Source organism: Berghia stephanieae, chromosome 2 (assembly GCF_034508935.2).
Source record: "Berghia stephanieae isolate SIO BIC M18660-M18661 chromosome 2, UCSD_Bste_1.3, whole genome shotgun sequence".
NCBI lineage: Eukaryota > Metazoa > Mollusca > Gastropoda > Nudibranchia > Aeolidiidae > Berghia > Berghia stephanieae.
In genome coordinates this window covers 84,665,752-84,690,751 of record NC_088361.1, presented here as the reverse complement: position 1 = coordinate 84,690,751, position 25,000 = coordinate 84,665,752, and the positions used below count along the sequence as shown (strand labels likewise).

At 34.3% G+C, this 25,000-nt stretch overlaps 1 protein-coding gene across 1 annotated transcript; it reads left to right on the top strand.

The window, feature by feature from the left end:
- The first annotated feature begins 5,724 nt into the window (after positions 1-5,724).
- On the top strand, positions 5,725-18,160 carry LOC144965700 (mortality factor 4-like protein 1). The gene is made up of 12 exons (XM_078901300.1): positions 5,725-5,922; positions 7,832-7,878; positions 8,667-8,734; positions 9,808-9,894; positions 10,733-11,052; positions 12,162-12,274; positions 12,575-12,676; positions 13,318-13,406; positions 14,271-14,370; positions 15,227-15,296; positions 15,838-15,922; positions 16,377-18,160. Exons 1-12 carry the CDS (start codon positions 5,895-5,897, stop codon positions 16,462-16,464), a joined length of 1,197 nt encoding a protein of 398 aa, XP_078757426.1. The 5' UTR covers positions 5,725-5,894; the 3' UTR covers positions 16,465-18,160.
- The last annotated feature ends 6,840 nt before the right edge of the window (positions 18,161-25,000 follow it).

The following is a 25,000-nucleotide window of genomic DNA, read 5'->3' as shown; positions in this document are numbered from 1 at the left end:
TCGCTCAGGCATGCTATTTTATGCGCAACAGTGCACTGGACTTTAAAATATTGATAGATACCAATCTGATTGGAACAATACAATATTTTAACGCCAACTCGATCAGCGTCAACCACTTAAAAAAAAAAGAGCAATATTCACTAAATGCTCAAAGCGCTTTACAAAGGGTCCCTGTCCAACAGCAACACTTAACATAGGATATTCCGCCTGTTAGGGGATATTTTCGGACAGAGACAATAACGCTGTAAACTGCCAGGTACTCGTTTTACACCTGAGTACGGTGTGAGAATGTTAATAAAGAGCCTTTTCCAATGACTCACTATGCGCCGAGCGAAGCTCGAACCCAGGACCTTCCGATCCAAAAGCGAGTGTCATACCACAAGATCACATAGTCACACATTAAACAATGAACGGCGAGTGCATTAAAAAAAAAAACCATCAAAAAACCTTTAGAAAGCGCAATATCCACTTAATGTGCTCAACCCGCTTTACAAGGGGTTTCAATCCAACGGAAAAATTTGTCATAATACCTTATCGAGACGACGGGTTCCAACTCTTGCTCGAATCTAGCTGCATAAAATAACTTCTTTTAAACTCTCTCTCTCTCTCTCTCTCTCTCTCTCTCTCTCTCTCTCTCTCTCTCTCTCTCTCTCTCTCTCTCTCTCTCTCTTTTTTTTTTTTTTTTAATATTTTTATATTTTTCTTTCCTCCGACGGGCCTCTTCATACACTCAAATTACTCCGTAATTCATCTTTTGAGATATGAGCCTTTAAATGATGCTTTGCTTGATCTATTTCTAAACTAAAAGATAAAATGATATGTTTTGTTTGCCTTAAGCACGTATTAGCATACATTAACAATCGCTGGTTGTTTAGCGTAGATGAGGCGCTATTTTTTACACGCCACGCCAGAAAGCACGGCTCATTTAATTCATTAAACCACAGAAAAGAACGAACGATCTTCGTCCACGTTTTGAATTCTTGCCTGAATAAACACATCTCCGACCTGCACCCAATGATCTCGCTGTGCTTCGATGAATAACCAGGTTCGTTCAAATGGACCTGTTATCGCCAATTCAATACATCTTTCCACTCCTATACCCGATTGTTCCGAGTTGCTCGCTTCCACTGCTGCTGGTTCACACCTGCGAGAACTGAGCGAGATCACACATTTCGATTGATTAATAAACCAATAATGCGGAAAATATGCCCGCTGGTTTTCAAGTGTGTCATGCGATACTCCAGCCGTTCTCGATTCGCATGAAGCAAGCTACCTAATGGCAGCAGCTATAGCCAGGACCTTGACGCGTGCCTTTTTATTTATTGTTTGTTTGTTAATCCTAATGTGTTTTCATCAATTTTTATCTTTTCATTTGATTCCACACCCATCCCCCTAATGGCTTTCCCCATATCTTTAAAAAAAAAAAATGTTAAAAAGTATTTTGCTCTATGCATTTCTGGTCGCGTATACCATTTAAAATAAATAATTAACTATATAAATGAATACAAATAAATGAATACACAAATAATTAAATAGATAAATAGATAAATATATGATAAATAAAGAAAGAAAGAAATAGATAAATAAATCAATAAATCAATCAATAAATAAATATAACTTTGTGGCCGTAGATGCGACGAGATGGACAGTCTATGATTATTTCAGTGGATATCTATGGAATGAAAACAATATATCAGGTTAGACAAATAACTATCATTATTATTGTTATAATAATAATAATAATAATAATAATAATAATAATAATAATAATAATAATAATAATAATAATAATAATAATAATAATAATAATAATAACAATAATAATAATGAGGAGGATGATGATGATGATGATGATGATGATGATGATGATGATGATGATGATGATGATGATGATGATATTAATAAAATAATAATAATAATAATAATAATAATAATAATAATAATAATAATAATAATAATAATAATGATGATGATGATGATCATGATGATGATGATGATGATGATGATGATGATGATGATGATACTAATAATAATAATGATAATAATAATAATAATAATAATAATAATAATAATAATAATAATAATAATAATAATGATGATGATGATGATGATGATGATGATGATGATACTAATAATAATAATGATAATAATAATAATAATAATAATAATAATAATAATAATAATAATAATAATAATAATAATAATAATGCTGATGATGATGATGATGATGATGATGATGATGATGATGATGATGATGATGATGATGATGATGATGATGATGATGATGATGATACTAATAATAATAATGATAATAATAATAATAATAATAATAATAATAATAATAATAATAATAATAATAATAATAATAATAATAATGATGATGATGATGATGATGATGATGATGATGATGATGATGATGATGATGATGATGATAATAATGCTGATGATGATGATGATGATGATGATGATGATGATGGTGATGATGGTGATGATGATGATGATGATGATGATGATGATAATATTAATAATATAATGATAATGATGATGATGATGATGATGATGATGATGATGATGATGATGATGATGATGATGATGATGATGATAATATTAATAATATAATGATGATGATGATACTAATAATAATAATGATGATGGTGATGATGATGATGCTGCTGATGATGATGATAATGATGATGATGATGATGATGATGATGATGATGATGATGATGATGATGATGATGATGATGATGATATTAATAACATAATGATAATGATGATGATGATGGTGATGATGATGATGATGATGATGATGATGATGATGATGATGATGATGATGATGATGATGATGATGATAATATTAATAATAAAATGATGATGATGATACTAATAATAATAATAATAATGATGATGGTGATGATGATGCTGCTGCTGATGATGATGATAATGATGATGATGATGATGATGATGATGATGATGATGATGATGATGATGATGATGATAATGATAATAATAATAATAATAATAATAATAATAATAATAATAATAATATAATAATAATAATAATAATAATATAATAATAATAATAATAATAATAATAATACTAATAATAATAATAATAATAATAATAATAATAATAATAATGGAGGGTAGGGTGCTCTGGATAGAGGAAATAACAAGGAATGAAGTGAGTAAAAAAGTGCCAGAAGACAAAAGAGACTAACAACTTTGCGGCGATGGGGTTCGAATCCACAATCCTCCTGTGTGTTACGACAACTCCGCCTGGCCGCGAGATGGAAACACTCTACAATCAACGCCATCCACGACTCAAACAGACAAAAACAATGGTATCAATCAAGGGTAGTATCTATCCTGAGTCCGTTCCCGACATCTTGAGGTCATTGGTTCAACACTATCGAAGCCCCGCGAAATTCGTCAGCAGCAGTTATGCTTAATAGCTCTATTCTCAACATAACATAGAGACAATTGAGATACTGAGTAAATTCCTGTATTGGGGGTGAATATTAATTCAGAAAGTGAGCGGAACAGGCACTTATGTTGATAATAACAAGAAATGAAGTGAATAGAAAAGTGCCAGAAGACAACCGAAAATAAAAAAAAACCTAAATGAGGCAGAGAGTAGGGGGGGGGGGGGGGGGGGGCGGTCTTGATGACGGGGCAGCCCAAAATCTCCATACACTTTGCCCAGGCTTGCACCTTGCATCCCAAGCATTTTTACACTGCTTTTCCGCGGAGAAGTCTGGCTCGGTCACGTTGTACTCAATACAGAAAGGACATCCTGTATGGCGAGCTTGCACAGTGCCGCTATTCCAGCGACAGAACTAACACGAAACGTAACAGTTACGAGTGATAAGTCCAGAGCTTATTGGCGAGAGCTCGGACCCTACGGGTCGTCTCCGATGGTGGGAGGTTCAGCTATCGCCCACCCCCAGCTGAGTCGCCCCCAGAAAATAAGGTGCTGACTCCTCACGGTCTGCCTGCTTCAATGGGTGCTTGGAGCTTAGAACAAAAACTGAAGAGAAGACTATAAACGCTGCACCCGACAAGAATGACAGGCATCATCAACCGCAAGCTCAAGAGGCTCGACATTGATATTGCAGCCTTACAAGAAACCAGGCTTACATCCAGTGGCAACCTCAGAGAATAAGAATACACATGTCTCTGGTAAGGAAAAGAACCTGAAGAGCAACACGTGGTCGGAATGGCAGTGGAAAACCCACCGCTGGCCGTAGTTGAACGGCATTCCTGTGGCACACAAAGAGTCCTCTACCTTCGCTCTCTTCCACATCGGGTCAAATGAACACACTAAGGTGACAGTGTACCAGGCTTGCGTTTTAAGCACACTCCTCTACAGCAGCGAGTCATCGACTCTGTATGCGAGCCAAGAACGCAGTTTCAATGCCTTCCACCTGCGCAGTCTGAGAAAGAGTCTAGGCATCATCTGACAAGATCACGTTCCAAACAACGACACACTTGCCAGAGGGAAACCCCCAAGCATGTTTGACTAGCTTTCCCGGTGAAGTATGCGCTGGCTCGGTCACGTTGTACCCATGCAGAAAGGCCGAATCCCCATGGCGAAGAATCTGCAAAAGAGATATGACACCAAAAACATCCGCCCAACGGACCTCGGCTGCTGACCAAGACTTGTGGAACCTCACTGTGGAGAGAATGTATTCAGCTGTGTGAGAGAAGAAGAGAGGTCCAATGGGAGGAGATAAGACACCAGGCGGCAGAGGGCACAATCGGTGGCAGTACCAGGAGAGGCTGGCGTGGGATATACTTGCGACAAGTGCCAAAGGATTTGCCATTCCCAGATCGGCCTGTTCAGCCACAGCAGGCGCTGCCATTCAATCATGAACTGACCCAAACGAGCGCAAAAACTACATTGTCTCCAGATGAAAAAAAATCATCATCATCATCATCATCATCATCATCATCATCATCATCATCATCATCATCATCATCATCATCATCATGATGAAATAAAAAAATAAAAAAATAAATTATTTCCTAAAGTCATCCCATAGGGGAAATTTTTCTCTAGGGTAAATTCAAAGGGGAGACTGGAATAACCCAGGCGTTAGCCGCAGTGCAGCGCGGCAGAGTTAGGGCGAGGAGACTTAATTAAGGACACACAGCGCAGCGGCGGGTGATCGAACTCGGTACCTTCCGGGTACGAAGCAAAGACCGTACCGCTGAGCCACGCTGCCCCTAATAATAATAATAATAATAATAATAATAATAATAATAATAATAATAATAATAATAATAATAATAATAATAATGATAATAATAATAATAATGATAATAATAATAATAATAATAATAATAATAATATAATAATAATAATAATAATAATGATAATAATAATAATAATAATAATAATAATAATAATAATAATAATAATAATAATAATAATAATAATAATAATAATAATAATAATAATAATAATAATAATAATAATAATAATAATAATAATATGATAATAATCTACATTTCTTTCTTATATATAGATCTCTGTGTACTCAGTACACGTCGCTTTAAATGCATAAAAATCTAAAAGTGATAGTATGTCTTCATCGTCCTCGTCGTCATCATCATCATCATCATCATCATCATCATCATCATCAACATCGTCATCATCAAAAAAATTGCTACCAAGGGAAACAACGCTGAATTAAACTATTTTTACTCTTCTTTGTCGGTGTTAGAAAGGGTACAGCAGTCTAATTTTCCGGCGATTTTTTTGCTTTGGCGCTGTGAGACAAGTGTTCTGTTCTTTAGATTTCATTGTGTGTGCATTTATTCTTTCCAAAAGAGTTCGTTTAATGTAACTGCAAGTATCTATCAGACATTTTTGCTTTAGATACACTCAAATGGCGCCGAAACAAAAGTACCAGGAAGGTAAGAGAATATGTAGAGTGAAAGCTCTCTCTCGACTGTCAGAAAGTTCTGAACAAATCTCCCTCTCTCCTCTAACTCTACTTACTCTCACTCTCCTTCATCTTCTCTCAACGCTATCTGTTTGTGTGCACCCCCTCTCTATCCCTCTACATCTCATTGTCTCTCCTGTCCCACTCTCTTTCTCACACATTCATCACATCTTTCTCTCTTCCTCTTGACTCGGGCTGACCTGAACTCTTGTCTCTAATCTAGACTCGGGAGGCCTTCTGACTTCTGAAGACTGCTCCTCGTGCTAAGGACAACAACCCAAATATTCCCTTAACTAACCCTAAGAACAAAATAAAACCTAGTACCTTTAAATAATCCTAACACCTTTACGCAGGGATATTTTACAGTCCCGTTAGATGGTTCCGGGGCTATTTTTACAATTTACAGTCATTATCTCGTCCCCACCTCCAACCTTTGCTTAGGTCATCAAGCATTTTATAGTTATATAGGTACATCCATAATGCTTTGGAGTCTCTTGTTCTGTTTGACTTAGCTTATCATAAAAGCTTTATTTTCTTGTCCTCACTCTTGTCCTCTTATGGGGCATTATAAACAAACAATTACTGACAATTTCAATTAGGCCTAAGTCTCTAAGCCTCTTCTAAGCATATTTTGGTGAGTCAAATCTTGCCTTGAGCAATCGTTCTTCCATTGACTTCGATTCTAGTAGAGTTTTTCTTGCTTTTCTTTTTTTTTCATAATAGACGAGCGACGTCGTTTAACGAGAACCATCTTTACAGGACTGTAAAAATAGCCACTGCGTAAATAATAACTAACCCTAATAGAAAAAAACGAAGTGACTATTTCTCTGAACACTCGGAGAAGTAAACTTGAACTCTATTTCTCTTAACAGTTTTCCATTTTTCGTTCTCAAGATTTTTTTGGTTACTTATTTGCGAGAGTTCACACGCCATCTTTCATCATTCTGCAACTTCAACAAGGACCGAGAGGAAGCATGCTCTAGAGCTAGATAAAACCCTTCCCCCCCAAAGAAATTAACGAATTTTTGAAACAAAGAGAAAAATGAAGAATGGAAAAGGAAATGATATAATGAAAACTGAAACAAAACATAGAATAAAAACAATTTTTGTGTTGAATGACTGACAATTTTCAAGATGTCTTTAAATAAACAAACAATTAATAAAGATGAAGAAAAAACTTGCCCTTTCAACATACACAGGCTATTCAGATTGGAGTCTGTATAACCATATTTGGGAAAATAGAGTTCAGCATTAGGTTGGCTGAGCATTTGAGAATTAGATATCAAGTTTACATCCTCGACCATTCGGAGAAATAGAGATTGTTTTAGCCAGCCATTTTTACTGAGTTCAGCATTATTTTGTAGAGCAGATGAGAATTTGAATTAGAGTTCAAGTTTATTTCCCAAGCGTTTGGAGCACAGTGTTTGGAGAAATAGAGGTCAAGTTTATTTTCCCGAATGTCCTAATAAATAGAGCCGGTCTAGAAAAAAGATCCTCATCTAGAAAAAAAATCCTCATAACTCGAGCTAACCCTAAAAGAAAAAATAAAAAAACCTAGGACTGCTGTCCACTACCTTTCAATACTTCAAAAAACAAAATGGTAGACTGCTGACCATACGCAAATTCAAATTCAAATATTGATTTATCATCTAATCTCTCAAACAAGGTCAAAGTATAATAAATAGTCAAGTCCGTAAAAATAAAGTCACTTTTAATTGGTTTCTACTCTCACTCCTCATTTCCTTTATTATACCAGTCACTCTTTGGACAGAGCTTCATTCTATATATGATGCTATATCCTGTTGAAAAATGAATCTAGTGTCTGTCTAGTATTCAGATGCAATCATTTTCATTTACTTTTCTGTTTATTTTGTTCACAGGAGAAAAGGTTTTATGTTATCATGGTCCACTGCTGTATGAAGCAAAGGTAAGTAAGAAAAAAAATGCTCTCTCCTGACTCTAAGATTAGAATTTATGTATTTTCTCCAATGTCAGTCAATATATTGTATGAAGTGGTTGCCCAAATATTCTATGAAAGGTGTAGAAAAAGCTAATCTTTCAAACAGCTCTTTGACGCCAAACAGAAGTCACCCATGCTGTCCAAATGAGCAAATTATGGATTAATCTTTTAAACAAAGGAAAAAATAACCAAACTGCCTGATACAGGGTCTTGAATCTGAGACTCGGCTTCACAGAAAAAAAAACTAAACAAACATCTTGGCTGTTTCACCCATCAAGAGATGTGTTGAACTCTATTCTTTATAATAATAATAATAATAATAATAATAATAATAATAATAATAATAATAATAATAATAATAATAATAATAATAATAATAATAATATAATATATACTTTATTCATCCAAAAAAATGTAAATTCATTTACAGACGTAGCATGCATAAAAATGAATAAACACAAAGTTGAGAATCTATGGCGACAATGTATACATATATATATATGCAAATGTAAAAATATACAACCAAGAACCATTAGCGACACTTTATATATTAATTTGATACATTGAGATAGACCATACCTCTGGCCTCTAGTCCGAACTGATTTGTTCCCAAGGGTGCCAGGAAAAACGATTTTATGCACTGAATAGACACATCAATTGTTTCTATATGGTTATGATGAAGTCATGATCTGGACAAATGATTGATTACGCCATTAGTATCTAACAACCATCTTTCCTTTATTTCATCCATTCAGTGTATTGGATCTGAGGTGAGGGATGGAAAAGTGCAGTATCTTATCCACTACAATGGATGGAACAAAAAGTAAGTGAAACATGTTTATTATCCTCTGAAAACTTTTAATTTGAGAATATGAGCAGTATAAGTTTCAAGTTGAAATTTTTGCACTCTGAGAAGATGGTTAACGTGCAACAAATTGTATTTTCAACTTGGCTTATTATGGAATGTGGATGGCAACATTGCTGATGGTTTTCCTCTGAGTCAGAGGAGGAATTTCCTCCAATCAAATGTGCTGGCAGTGAGACTTGATGTGGGGTGGAACATAGATGCAGTTTCCTTCTCTCCAGAAATGGTTTCAATGAATGATAATTTATCGTCTCAATTGCTCTATATTCTCCTCCTTGTTCACTTTTTGTCACCATCAGCTTTCTGCTCCTTAGATACTAGTGGGCAATCTTTTAATACAATCAAGGAAATCTTTTGGGGTCTTTTAAAATTTTTAAAAATGAGAGGCTGTTGATGGGAGACAATGTCTCTCAACGATTTTCTAAAACTTAGTTTCATTCAAGAGAATGGAGCATATTAAATGGAGCAAACATTTAAAGTTTATTTTTTACCTCAAGAAGTGAAATTCCTTTGATGTGTTTTTTGACATTAGTTACTTTTTAAAAATCAAGATATGATCATTCAATTAGTTTATGGGTTATTTCTATGTTTTGTGTTTATTTATCTCTATCTTTTATAGTACGTTATGTGGCCTTGTGGTATGAGTCCTGAGTTTTGATCAGTGCATAGTTGAGTCCTTGGAAAAGGCTCTTTACTCACCATCTTTCACCGAAAACAGGTGTAAAATGATTACCCGGCTGTTAACAGCGTTATCTCTGTCTCTGTGTAATATCGCCTAACAGGCGTCATGTCTCGTTCTACATGTTATGTGTTGTTGTTGGTCAGGGACCCTTTGTAAAGAGCTTTGAGCATGTTTGTGGATATTGCGCTATATAAAAAATCTCCAAATTTGTATTTTTTAATCTACATATTTGTAACATGAATCGCATTCAACATGGTTGACCTGTTTAATTTGCTATATAAAAATTCTTACGGATATTTAATTTTTTTTTCTCTCTCTCTCTCTTAACTCATTTATTTTGTATTTTCAGTTGGGATGAATTGGTTCAAGAAACTCGTGTTGTCAAGCTGAATGAGGCTGGAATACAAAAACAAAAAGAATTGTTAAAGAGTCACAGGTATGACTAAGAATTGTTTTTTTTTTTTAATGGATTAAAATGTATTTAATTTAAATTCAGGCATGATGTTTTTATAGTAAAGATTAACAATATTTTGAATTCTTTTTCTTTTTAAGAGCTGATATTCTGTTTTCTCATATGTGTCCCCGGCCTCCATATTGCTTTAAGCCACATCTGGGAATTTGAATTTTTTTTTTTTTTTTTTAAAGCATTTGCCCTTTAAAGCAGCATAATTAGATGTTATTGCCTAGGCATTTCACAAAAGGATGTAGATAATCCATCAGTCAAGTGTGGTATATGTCAAGAGGAATCACTTGTGTACAGATGAGCAAATTGGGGGTTAATATTAATAATCTTGCCAAGGAAAAAGATGAAAGTGTCTAAAGCAAGGCTTGAACCTAGGACCTTCTGGGTCAGAGTGCAATGCCGCAACCCTACAGCTAAGCCGCCCCCCCCCCCTCCTCCCCACTAACGAATTTATTGTGAAACAGAGATACACTTATCAGAATTATGAAATTAATTGTTTTGTTGAAGAAATTACATTTATTTTTCCTAATAAAAGTGCATTTTATTTAACATTTCACACCATTGCTGTTGCAATCATCTTTTTGCTTCTGGTCGATCCACTTTTAATATCTAGAAATCAAATTTCATAATTATTAACAATTGAAACAATCATTAAGTAAAGTGATATATGTAATGTTGACATCATTTAAAAAAAAAATCAAAACATTACTTTGTTATAGCCTATATTGGAGTTTTGAAATTATTTTCATAATTAGGAATTGAATCATTCATACATTTGAGGAAATTTTCTTTTTTCTTTTTTTCATTAAAGTGCATTCACAAAAAAGACCAAAACTGCAAAGAAACTTGAGAAAGAGCTGCTCAAGAAAACGAAACTTGAGAAAGAAAAGGAAAAGTCTGCAAAGGAGAAAGATACCAAAGATTCCAAAGAGAAAGAGAAATCTACGGTTAAAGAGAAGAAGGCAGAGAAGGAGAGAGAGAAAAAAGAGAAGGAAAGTAAAGAAAGACCATCCACTCCTCAACCGTCAACTGGAGGAAAACGGAAAGGAAAAGACAGAGACCGGGACAAGGATAAAGATAAAGATAAGGCAGAGGAGAAGAAGGAGCAGGAGAAAGAAGACAGTGCTGCAGGTACTGAGTAAACAATAACCTTTAGATACTTTTTAAAAAAAAGTTTGGTCTCCTTATATTGTATAGTAATAGTGTCTGCCAGTTACTGTATTAATTGTTTTTACAAGAAGGATGATTACAGAAGAAATGAAATTGATGCCACTGGGCTATTGTTATTGTTTTTAGACAGCCATTTTGGGGATCACTTCTCGCTAAATTATACAAGTTTGACCATTTTCCGTATATTTACGGAATTCATTATGTTATAAACCCTCAGTATATTGTCAATCACCTGCTGAACGGGAAAAAAGTAAGTACAACATGTCTTTTTACTGGAGTTGAGTACTCAGAAAGGGGTTGATCTGTGTGTTTGTGTAAAAGTTCAATAAATTTTTGCCTCTTGAATTGGCAACCTTAATTATATCAATCAGACTATAAACGTTCAAGGTTACATATACAAATTGTGCATTGGTACATCGTGTCTGACTGGCAGATGCTGTGAATATTTTATGTAATCGCATAGCAGCAATAGATCTGGTTAAATTTACTCCCCAAATATCGATAAAATCGGAATCATCTTTTTTTTTTTTTGATTGAAAAAAAATATAATTTTTTTTTCAATGTATTGTTTTTGTGCTTTATGTTGGTTAAATGATTTTGCGTTTCCTTCCCAGTTCTCATTGGTTTGTTGCCATTTGCTGAGAGTATCTTTTTACCATGATAAATTTCATTAGCATTTTAAAAATTGACATTCAATTTAGACTTTTCTTTCCTTCTTTCTTTTCCTGTTTTTCTTTTTTGATGAAATAATATTAATATTTTTGACGTCCATTTTTATGATAATTTGACGATGGGTTTTCTGATGATTTTTCTTTTTTTAATATAATTGATGCTTATTACAATTTTATAACCCCGAGATGGATAAGTGAATATTATTCTTGGTAAGTGGTCTTGTTTTGCAGTGCTACACAAGTAGACCAATCCTTAGCTATATTAATGTTACTTAAAATAGAACTTCCAGAGAAAAATTGGTCTGGGATGATCTATACACCATAAAACAATCAACATGTATAAATTGTCTTCAAAATACTGTCATATATTCCATTGTGTTATAATTTTTCCATTGTCAGCTGCATCACAAGCACCAGCCACTGTCAGTCAAGACTCAAATTCATCATCACAGTCTCAGGCCAGTGGGGAGCCTAAGAGGAAAAGAATCCGTGTTGATAACACTGTGGAATCTGTGAGTAATCTGTGCTAGAAACAAGGATTCATATTCTTTTGATTCTTATCTTATGTTGTGTATGCTCAATAACACTCTCATGTATGTGTATCAGGACATGGAGTTATTGAGTCATTAAGAAAAGCTCATTTTGGAAAGATTTTATTTTGATTTTATTATTATCATGATTGTTATCATCATCATTGTTATCTTTTTAAAATATCACAATTCTGTTAAAGCTTCCACTTGAAATTATTCACTTCTCTGGAATGTGCACCCTTAACTTTTTATATATATTTTGTTTTTGTATTTGTTACCCAGGAAGAAACATATCTGTCTAAAATTGAAGTCAAAGTGAAAATTCCCGAAGATCTGAAGCCTGTATTAGTCGATGATTGGGATCTCATTACAAGACAGAAAATGGTTTGTTGTGACTTATCACTGTTTTGTTTATCCAAACTTACACCTTTTTGCATATCTCTGTGCATATTCTTTTTGTGGAGATACTTCCCGAACAAATAAAATTTAGTGTGATTAGGGTCTTATTTACTTCTTTTCACAAAACTCTGGCTTAATAAAGTGCATTTTTGGGCTGTTTCCCCATAAATTGTCAGGTAGTCACCTTTCTATGCTTCCTGTTCATCAAAGATCTATTTGGGAAGAGCATCATATGTTCATTCCTCCCGGGAGAATTTTAACTGAATCTACAAATTAGACAGAAATCATCCGATAAAGATTTATAAGGGAAATACATTATTACAGAAATAAATAATCATAAAAGGGTGTGAATTGGGCCAAGTTACAATTGTACATGTTTGTGTGTTACATTGTTTTCTTTTTATACATAATTTGTCAAGGGCTCACTTATTTATATTGACTGTAATTGACTGAAAAATTGTAAGGAAATACTATTTCAAGTGTTTTCTTTCTTTCTTTCTTTTCAATTATCTTAAATGTCTTCACATTTCTTTTTTGAATTTTAATTGAAATGAAAAATAATCCCTCCTCCCCTTTTTTAAGGTTTAAAATATGAGACTAAAATAAATTTTACCATTTTCCCCCAGCTTGTCACAGTTCCATGTAAACAGACAGTTGATGATATCATCGATGACTACATCAAATCAAAGACTTCTAAAAATTCCAACGTAAACAAGTGAGTTAAGTTATGTCTTCCAATTTCTATCAAGTTCATATTTAGGAAAAAGCAAAATTGTGAATGGAGCTTAGAAGACAGGATTTTGTAAATTTGTCTGGGGTTATGTAAAGCATTAGAGCTACTGAGAATATGTAAATTGTAGAAGACCGTGACAGAAAGAAAGTTGGTAATGAGGCAATTCTCATAAAATGGCTTGTTATCTAATTATGCAGTGTAAGAAAAGAAATCAACAAATTTTTTGGGCAGAAAGAATTTTTTTCTTTTTTGTTCTTTTTTTTTGTCAAGTCAATGTAATTTGTCAAATATTGAAAAGAAATGGATTGAAGACTGATTAAAGGGATAACACCTGAACCAAAACAATAGATAAATCAAAAGATAGTCTACAAGACCATCAGCCTGCCTCGACAACCAGACAGGCTGACTTTTTGGGATGGTTAAAAAACAAACAAACTTGAGCTTTTATATATAGCGCAATATCCTCTAAACATGCTCAAAGTGCATTACAAGGGTTCCCTAGCAACAATTAACATGTAGAATGTGACATGACGCCTGTTGGGCGATATTGCAATTTTTTTTTCAGACAGAGACAATGCTGTTAACGGCCGGATACTAATTTTACACCTGAATACGGTGAGAGAATGTGAGTAAAGACTCAACTTATGCGTCGAGCGAGGCTCGAACCCAGGACCTTCCGATCCGGAAGCGAGTGTCATACCACAAGACCATTTTTTCTGTTTGCTTTGTCTGGCACTGTATCATACACACCTGTTCATATTTCTAACATACAACAGATTTTGTTTCCTATTTGTTGCTTTATTATTGAATCAACCTTTTCTGACGTCTACCATTGATTTATTCCAGAGATGCCATGCTGGAGTCCATGCTAGGCTGCAAAGACTATTTTAATGTCATGTTGGGAACTCAATTACTATACAAATTTGAACGACCACAGTATGGCGAGGTAAATTAAATTCATTAAAAATTTTTTTAAAAATATATATATATATATATATATATATATATATATATATATAGAAACAATAAATTTACAAACTGGTACAGGTTTGCCATTACAGATGGGTTTCTACTAAGCAAATGTGAGTGAACTCCTTACTTGCATAGCAGCTGTTAATTTTCATATTTAATTTCTATTGACTCCAGAAAATGTGACAAAAATATAACTCAAGTGAAGCCCATACAGATGAAGTCCTGACAAAGACAAACATTTTTGATATGATAGTGTCAAAATAGCAATTTTAATAAAATGAACAAATAAAATAAAAAAGCAAATGGATTTTCTATTTGATATGATACTTTGTATGCTACAATGTACACAGTTTGCTGTATATTAGATTCACTCAAAGAGCAAGGATTGATAAATAATTTGAAACTTGAAACATATTGAATTCTAAAGTGTTATTATCTATCAGCTTTTTATTTAATCACTTCATATTTTTTCTTACTTGATGAATTGAAATTTTATTATCGAAATAAACTTGTACTGTCATATCACATAGCTTGCAATAATCTTTTGTTAAAGCTTGACGAACACTGTAACGGTCTCTCCTGTTAGCTACAAGTAACATGAGTTGTTTATATATGTTCTTTACCATAGAAAAAGTGCAATATACAGATATCTAAGTTTAAGTTTTGTGAAATCTATTCAAAATTTGTATGTGTGCATTTTAATTTGATCTTTATGTTTGACATTTCTGAAAGTCCACTTTGTTATATGAAAAAATTGCAGTTTTTGTCATTTAAATTATTTTTATTTTGTCATTAAAATCTTTTTTCTTAATTGATTTTTTTTTTCACAGATCCTCGCAGAACACAAGGACAAGCCAATGTCGAGTATTTATGGTGCTACACATCTATTGAGGCTCTTTGGTGAGGCTTTTTGTTGTTTATTTTTTTTTTAAAGTTTAATTTTTCTAATTTATTAATTTTTTCCCTTCTTGTATTTGATCATAAGATTTCTGCTTTAATAAAATATCAAACCTAAATCCCACATCATTACCTACACAGTCGTCATAGCTGTGTTCAATTTTGACTTTTCCAATAATTCAACAAACTATTATTACTATACCAACTATACCCATCAGTTATAAATTATTGCCCATGGCCAAATATTTGTCTAAAAATATTTGAATGTCAATGACCATGAAAGTGCCAGGAATGTTTTCTGCTGAATTCTGCCTTGGCCGTCAATATCACCATCAAACAATTGCTGCAGTTGTTTGATATTGTCTTTGCTGTTGGCTGCAAACTGGAATGTTGAGTGTTATATTTATTTCAATCCTTTAGTAAAGCTTCTATATTTTAACTCCATTTGCAACCTTTTCATGGGGCACGCTCTCAGGCAATATAGTGTTTACTTTTTGTTAGAATTTAATGAATTTTTAATATTTTCTTTTTACTATTTTTTCAGTTCGCCTTGGTGCAATGTTAGCCTTTACATCTTTGGATGAGAAAACAGTCCACATCTTACTTAATCATGTTCATGATTTTCTTAAGTAAGTTTTATTTTATCCCTCACGCCATCTGCCCACAAACATAAACATTATTATATAGCACCAATATTTTGTCTTCAATTAAATTGAAGTGTTAAATCAGTCAACTTTTCCTGTGTCTACCTTTTCCTTTTCATTTGTGGAAAAATTTGTTGGGGCCTTTTGTCGAGAGGAGTTATCTTGGTCTTTTGTTTATAATAAATCCTAAAGAAAAATTTTGTCGGAGGGTGGTAAAGGGAATTTAATTTTATTCTTTTTTTATATATATATTGTATCTTTTTATGATATATTTTTTGTGTGTTTTTTTTTTTTTTAATTGCAATAATCTCTCTTTATGATAGTGTTATTTATTCAGAAATATATTTTATTTTCTTTAACTTAAGATTACTGATTTGAATCAATAAGGAAGGGGTTTTTTTATGGTTCAAATGCTAATGGAAACTTATTTATTTTCCAGATATATGTCTAAAAATGGTGCAACTTTATTCAAGACCTCAAGCTATGAGATTGCAACCCCCGACTACCATCGGAAAGCCATTACGTGACATGGATGATCCCTGTTGAACTGACAATTTGTCATTTTAAAATAGCAAGGCCAAGGGATAAATTTTTGATTCAATGATGCATTTGGGGTCTGCTGTATAAATTGAAGTATTTACATTGAAATAAATTTGTGATTTCATTGTTAAGCAAACATGTGTTCTCATTGGTCAGTAACAAAGCAATCTCGTTAACCATGAGTTGTTTTTTTTTTTTATTGGCTAAAAGTATGAGATGATGCTTGGTGGAAATAATGTTGCGTATTTGGTTAGATTTTTTTGTGTCAAACATCGCTGTCAACTGTCGATTATTGCTATGATGTCACTAAACAGGAGTTTTACTAAAATGTATGTTATTATTTTGGGGTTTTGACATGGCTGAACCTGTCATTTTAAAATAGCAAGGCCAAGGGAAAATCATTTGAATTACTGATGGATTTGGGGTTCAGTGTATAAAATTAAGAATTTACATTGAAATAATTTTGCGACCCTATTCCCTTGGTTATATCATTATGTATGTAATTTGAGTTCCTCTCATTTACTGTGTAACTACGTATGATATCAGGCAGGTTTGTAGTAAGCTTACAATGTTGAAAGTTTAGTTGAATAAGGATGCTGTATTTTTAAAAATGAACTATTCTGTCCCACTAGGTGGGGTCATTTACCTCCCTTTGCGGGCAGGAGGTCACTTGTTGAGTCTTATATCACCCTATTTACTCGTGCTGATATGACCTAAATGTTGCAAGCACAGTAAAATCTGTGGAAAAGAAAACAAATCCTGCCCCAAGTTTTCCCTTCTAAACACGTTTTAGTGTGGAATAGCCAAAGATCATTTATTAAATATAAAGAATTGACTTCGAATTTGACAACTCCATTTCCTTGGAAAGTTCATGAAAAGGTATTCATTTTAATGAAATTTGACTTTTAAATTTAACTTTTGAGAACATAAGAGCCTTAAATGATAAAAAACAAAATAGTATTATTTTTTTCATTAAAATTTAAACTGATAATAAGCTGTTAGAGGAAACAATTTTCAACCTGTGAAGTTATGAGACTCGCAATCAAAATGGAATACTCCTCGCTCTTTGGTTTGAATTTTTTTTTTTTTAATGTACACTCAGACCTCGTTATACCACCAGCTTTTTGCCTGGAGCAATCATTTATCTATATAAAAAATGACAAAAACCTCGTTATAGGGCCGGCCATCTGCGAACCCAATGACTAAAACTTGTTATACCACCAAAGCCTACTCAACAAAATTGTCTTGCAAGTTTTTGATCACAATGAAAAATCTGCTTTTGATGTTTTTTTGTTGTTGTTGGTATAATAGCTATTTAAATAAAATCGAACACTGACACTATACTATAATTGACGACTGATGAGTACACTAAATTCTACCTTAAATCTGTGTTAAATACAAATTCATCCAGTTAAAAAGTTATTATAAGTATGATTTCTAATTAGAGTTGACACAGTGATTCCAAATACTGGTTAAGTCCTATACAACATTGACCAAATTCATTATACCGCAGGGTGCCAAACTCGCTTTACCACCAATTTTGCCCTGGTCCCAAACATGGCAGTATAACGAGGTTACACTGTATAATCATTTCCCATGCTGTAATTGAATTTTTAATTTTATTGTACTGTGTTTGTATTTTTAATGTTAATTTTTAAGGTAATAAAATGGCTGAAACCTTAATGATGTCTGCCTTGAATGTTTAAGCAAATTTATTTAAGAAAAAGGAGTTTAAGTAGTACCAACTGTTTAATAGTCAAGTCAACAAGTCTTAACATCCCAAGATGTAGTATTATGTCCAGTTGTACCTGGAGCTTGAAAATGAATTTTCAATATTATTAATAGTCCTTCAGAGCCATGAGGCCCATGGAGCCGGAGCTTATCCCCGTTTCTATAGCATGAAAATGACAATAGCAATCGCTTGCTACTCTTTTGATATGTCGCTAGTCTTTCGCAAAGTACTTTCCTCCAGACTCCAGATCTAACAGATTCAGCCACCCAATCATGGTGGACAGGGGGTTTAGAAAAAAATCTTAACGTGTGAAGAGAGTGCTCTTCCAACTGAATTATCAGGACCCTGACTTCCCCATGTGGGCTGGTGGAGCTAGGTGCGAGTTCCCTTGACTTCCCATTGTGACTGTCAACTCTTTTGCTGTCTATCCTTTTATCCCCTGGGTGGGGATCCTGACCTTCCATAGTGGGCAGGGAGGTACATACTGTGTCTTCTATCCCCTTATATCTGTTTTCCAACATGCTTTCTGTCTTTGTCTCGGAATGAGATTACTTGGTTTTGTCCTGGCACTGGCCGGAATCCTAGCTGGGAGGGAAACAGTCGAATGCATAGTTATTGTTTTGGGAGATGAAATTTTTTTCCTTGTAAATCATCTCTCTGTTATGTATTATTATATTTGTTATTTTTAATGTATAATGAAATGTAAGCATTTGAGTGTATTCCTCTTTGTTGGATCTTGTGCTTGTGTCTGGGTGAGACTTATAGGTGATATCAGACTAAGTACATTGATGGTATGCTCTTGGAATCTACATCTGATCCCTATTTGTTCCCAATTCCCCTTTGTCTTACTCTCTCTTGGGTGCTTTAATTGTAATTCTAGAACTTTCGACTATCCCATTTTCTTCCATTTTTACTGGCGCTGATATAACCTAAATGTGTTGCAAGCGCCGTAAAACCCTTAAAAACAAAAAAAAAACCAAAAAACTTTTATCCCAGTATATCTGTTGGCCTCATCCATATATGGCTTTCTTTCTTTGCCGTGATCTGGAAAAGTGTATGAAGCTGCCAGACAAAGCAGAGAGAAAAATATAAGAATAAATAAAACAACCTGCCTCTCTACTGGGGATGTTTTTGTTTTTTTCTGATTTGTCTCGTACTGCTTCATACAGACTTTTAAAGATCATTATTATATTATTCCAGTGCCTGATTCCTAATTTGTCTCTTTGATATCATTTCCTTTGACTTGGAGCGGTGGGATAAAAACTGGCAAACTCAAATGAATGATTTAAAAAAAAAATGGAAACACTGGCGGTATTACTATAAGGCAAGAAAACATGTAGTGCTCGTACATATAATTCTCTTTAACTCACAAAATATATGACAAAGAGAAAGTGTTTTTCTCTGAATAATGAAAACGGGATTTGTAAGTAGATAGTCGTCCCCTCAATGTTTACAATAGTTTGATAATCAAAGGGATACAATCCATGAACAATGATAGATAAACAGTAATTATTTCCCTTTGACTGGTTCTCGGCGCGCCGACGCTTGCTTGGTAGGTATGTACTCCTATTATATCCATGACTTGGAACTATGGGCATTGTCAAAAGTGAGAGATGCCGATTGCAACTTCGATTTTCTCAGAATGTTTTTTTCTGTCATAATAAAGTAACGTCAACTTATAACTTATAATGTTGCAATATATGATATCACTTATAAATGTGAATAATGATAATAATAATAATAATAATAATAATAATAATAATAATAATAATAATAATAATAATAATAATAATAATAATAATAATAATAATAATAATAATAATAATAATAATAATAATAATCGTCATCATCATCATACTCCACTTAACTCTCTTTGAAGTCAACCTATTTGAAGAATACAGGAGTAACTGATAAAGTCATTAGTGGACTATTGTAATCGGTTCTTTATCTTCCTTTATGATAAAGCTAGCCACACTCCCTACTGCCGTACGTACTCTGGTAAAAATCACATTTAATAATTTGGCTAGAAAAATCAACCTTCAAATTTCGATCGATTTAAATGACCCTCATCGTGGCAAAATCTCTCAAACCTGAGACTTCGCTAAGTCCGTGTTTGAGAGATTTTGGCAAGAAGATGGTCATTTAAATCGATCGATATTTGAAGGACGAGTTTTTTTGCCAAATTTTTAAATATGGGTTTTTCCAGAGTACGGCAGATTAGGTAAAATAGGCACTGTGTTAATTAATGCTCATTCAAATAAGCTACTACACATTTTGTGTATGAGATTGTTGATTATACGGTCATCATAAATTTAGTCTTGAATTATGGTTTTCATTTACCTTGTGGTCTTTACAGCGCTTTAGGAGATCACACAGGCACTATTTCCACGACAAGTGAGGTAAAAATAGTATTCTAAAGCTCATCTGTGGTACATGAATAAGTGATTATAATATTATACATGTTTCAATAAGGACATGACCCTTCTATTTTCACGAAGGTCAATAGATAATCGTTACGGTAAAAATTTCTAGGTAAACTATTCTCCTGTTTCAAATTGGATTCAATAGTCTGATGTCACGTCCGCCCAGCAACCAGCAGCTTGGTTCTAAACAAAGAAAATCGGTCCTTTTATTCTTCATGCGTATTTTTCACATGTCATCAGATTTATAATGTTTTTCTTCTCTGGAAACACGTTTATGCTTGTCGGAGAATTAGATCATAAGGGCGTCCGCCATTATTCCGATAGTTTAGAACCAGTTACTATGCGTCATTACGAGGGAAGTGACGTTGAAACCAATTGAAAATGGCACATCAGTTTGACGATTTTTGACCGATATCGGGAATAATAATTACCCAAGCGCCGAGTTGCCGATTTTGGTTAAAGATCGTACAATGATACAGTATTCTCATAAAGAAAATATATTATGAGTACAAAGTGATAACATTTTATGGAAAATACTATAAAATCATATCTACATTGGTTTGCGCACCACATCATCAGTGGGTCAGGTGTCACTTTATATCTGAACTGTATTTTAATAGAGAAGAAAAGGGAAGGATTCGTTATACTAGTCTATAGCATTAAAAACAAGCTGGGTGGGGATCCTGACCTCCCATAGTGGGCAGGGAAGTATTTACTGTGTCATCTTTAACCCTGTGTCTGTTTTCCAATTGCTTTCCGTCTTTGTCTTGGAATGAAATTACTTGGTTTTGTCCTGGCCCTGGCCGGATACCCAGGCAGTCAAATGTATAGTTAGTTTTGGGAGATGATATTTTTTTCCTGTAAATCATCTCTCTGTTAATTATGTTTTATTTATGTGTTATATATGATTTGTAAACATTTGAGTGTGTTTCTCTTAGTGGGGACTTGTGCTTGTATCTGAATGAGACTTTTAGGTGATCTCAAACTAAGTACTTTGATAGTGTGCTCTTGGAATCTACATCTGTTTCCTATTTGATCCAATTCCCCTTTTTCATACTTTTTCTTGGGTGCTTTAATTGCAATTCTAGAACTTATTACTATCCCATTTTCTTCCTTTTTACTGGCGCTGATATGACATTATTGTGTTGCAAGCGCCGTAAAACCCTTAAAAAAATTAAAAAAAAGCATGTACTGTCTGTCTTTTATTTTTATATCTTTTATCAATTTCAATGGGGATGATCTATAATAATTTCCAAACGGGTTGAGTCGACCTCATTTGCAGGTCTGATAGCCAAATGCAATCATGGGCTTGCTTTACCATTGTTAAGATGGCCATTATTTTGGTTGATTTTGGCGTTGGTTTGAGAGTACATTGCGAGTACAATTTTCATCACAGCACTGAGCCGACGTGTACTTATTTGCAGGACTGATAACCCATATAGATATGGGCTCATTTTTGTAATGGAAATACTCTCAAACCAGCACAAAATATTGTCCATTATAACAATGTTAAATCAGGCCCATAATAGGATTCAATAGTCGTAGCGTCACTTCCTTCCTAATGACGCATGGTAACTTAGTAACACTGGCTCTAAACTATCGGAACAATGGCGGACGCCCTCATGAAATATTTCTCCGACGAGCATAAAATTGTATCCAGAGGAGAAAAACATTATAAATATGATATTGTTTTGAATTTTATACATTCTGATCACAAGACATATATGAAAGGTTCTAGGCAGCTTGAAGAATAAAAAGTAATGATTTTCTTTGTTTAGAACCAAGATGGCCGCCGTTGCCGGGCGGCGTGACATCAGACTACTGAATCCAATTGCGCTTTGTTATCAACCTCCAAATACAGTATGTGCACCTAACACGAATCCTTAATTTGGGTTATTAGACATGCAATAGACACTTAGATAACCACACCTCTCGGACAGTCGTCATAATGTAAACGATGGCAGTGATGGGTAAACATAGCGAACTGCGCGGGTTTTACTATCGATGATATGTAACAGTATAAGTAAAATACCCACTGTTCTACTGCTTTGATCAATAGAACCAACACATAAAACTCTCTGTAAACTGTAACGTTTATAATCGAATCGAAAAAATCGTGTGATAAATTAAATAGTCACCCATTTGGCGGTATAATTTATAATAAAAACAATAGCAATAATCAGGGAGGTCCATTTCCTTCACGTTATTGTTTATAAACAAACAACTATGTTTGTCCGAGCACATGTGAAGGTGTGTCACAAATTCCATGATTTGATTGGTCAAAAATCTACTGGTTAATTAAGTACACAACGATTTATATGTATCTGACGTGACCACGAACTCAGGTAAATCAACATTTTCAAAATTTGCACAACACAATCATTTCATCGTAAAATGATTAGAGTAAAAATCATTAGATTTAACTTAAAGCCTTCCACAATCGATGTCATCCGACTTCGCAGCTTCGGCTGTTCCTCTTATTCTTGCGCCGAAGATTCATTTACCAGTTAACTGCTGTACTCACACGTACTTTTAAAAAGATGTAATGTCCAGAAACCTCGTCCTTTAAATATTGATCGATTTAAATGACCCTCATATTGTCAAAAAACTCTCAAACCTGGGACCTCACGAGGTCTTCCTTAGTATCAGGTTTTAGAGATTTTGCCAATATTAGGGTCATTCAAATATATAGACATTTGAAGGACGAGTTTTCTGAATAAATTTTTATATACATACGTGTTTCATTCAGCTATGTGGTCTTGTGGTATGACACTCGCTTTCGGATTGGAAGGTCCTGGGTTCTTGCCTCGCTCGGCGTTTAGTTGAGTCCTTGGAAAAGGCTCTTTACTCACATTATCTCACCGTACTTAGCTGTAAAATTATGAATACCTGGCCGTTGACAGCGTTGTCTCTGTCGGGAAAATATGTACTATCACCTAACAGGCGTCATGTTGCTTTTGGTCAGGACGGGACCCTTTGTAAAAAGCGTTTTGAGCACTTTTAGTTGATATTGCGCTTTGGAAAAGCTCATTTTATTCCCAGAGTACGACAGTTAACTGGTCAGAGTGCCGTAAAATCTGACTGCACCGCCTTGCTACGGTTAGGGCTTTGGCATTGGTCGCCTGACTCATCGTCTCAAAGTAGTATTTATTATGTCGGGATGAATTAACCAGTAGATTTTCGACCAATCAATACATGGAATTTTTGACACATCTTCACACGTGCTCGGACAAACATAGTTGGTTGTTTATAAACAATAACGGGAATGAAATCGACCTCTCTCATATCATTGTTATTGTTTTTATACCGCCAGATGGGTGACAAGTTGTCAAACGATTTTCTCGATCATACAGATAGTATGCGCTTGGCTAAGAAGCTCATAACATTGCCATCCGGAAGTATAACGGACCAACACACAAAACTGTGTGTATCCATGAACGTATATAGTCTGGCTATAGATAGAATGCGCTTGGCCAAGGAGTTCACAACATTGCCATCCAGAAGTATAACGGACAAACACACAAAACTCTGTGTCACAATGAACTTTTATAGTCTGGTTAATACAGTTTAGTGAGAATAACTCACAAACGCGGGTGGCAAAAAACAATAACAAAGGCATGTGTGACGTCATCTTCGTTCTATCTATTATAGTTCAGTGAGCATTACTCATAAACGCGGATGGCAAAAAAAAAAAACAATAACAAAGACCTGAGTGACGTCATCTTCGAACTATCTATATTTAAGTTTACACCCCGTTTTCTGTGTTGGTTCTATAGATAGTATGCGCTTGCCTAAGAAGCTCATACCATTGCCATCCGGAAGTATAACTGACCAACACACAAAACTGTGTGTATTCATGAACGTTAATAGTCGGCTTAATACAGTTCAGTGAGCATTACTCATAAACGCGGATGGCAAAAAACAATAATAAAGACCTGAGTGACGTCATCTTGAACTATCTATTGATCAAGCGGTAGAACAGTGTGGGTATTTTATCTAGACACATACCATCGATAGTAAAACCTGTGTAGTTCGTTATGCTTCCCAATCACTGCCATTGCTTACATTATGACGACTGTCCGAGAGGCGTGGTCATCGAGGTGTCTATTGATGGTTCCTCTGTGACCTCTTGTTACTATGCCTGTCAAGCCCTTTTAACTATTCTTGTAGTACGAGCCTTCCGTTCTTCAATCAACATACCTAGATACCTCTATATAGAGCTTTTAGACTTGGTGTAGTCTCCTTCGCTCCTCCTCATCTATTAATGATTGGACCAATTTTTATAATTGAACTTGTTTCCTAGGGTGTTGCTTATCTCCAACTCTGCTTTGAATTTATTCATTTTTTTTTTGCTGATACTGTGGTTTC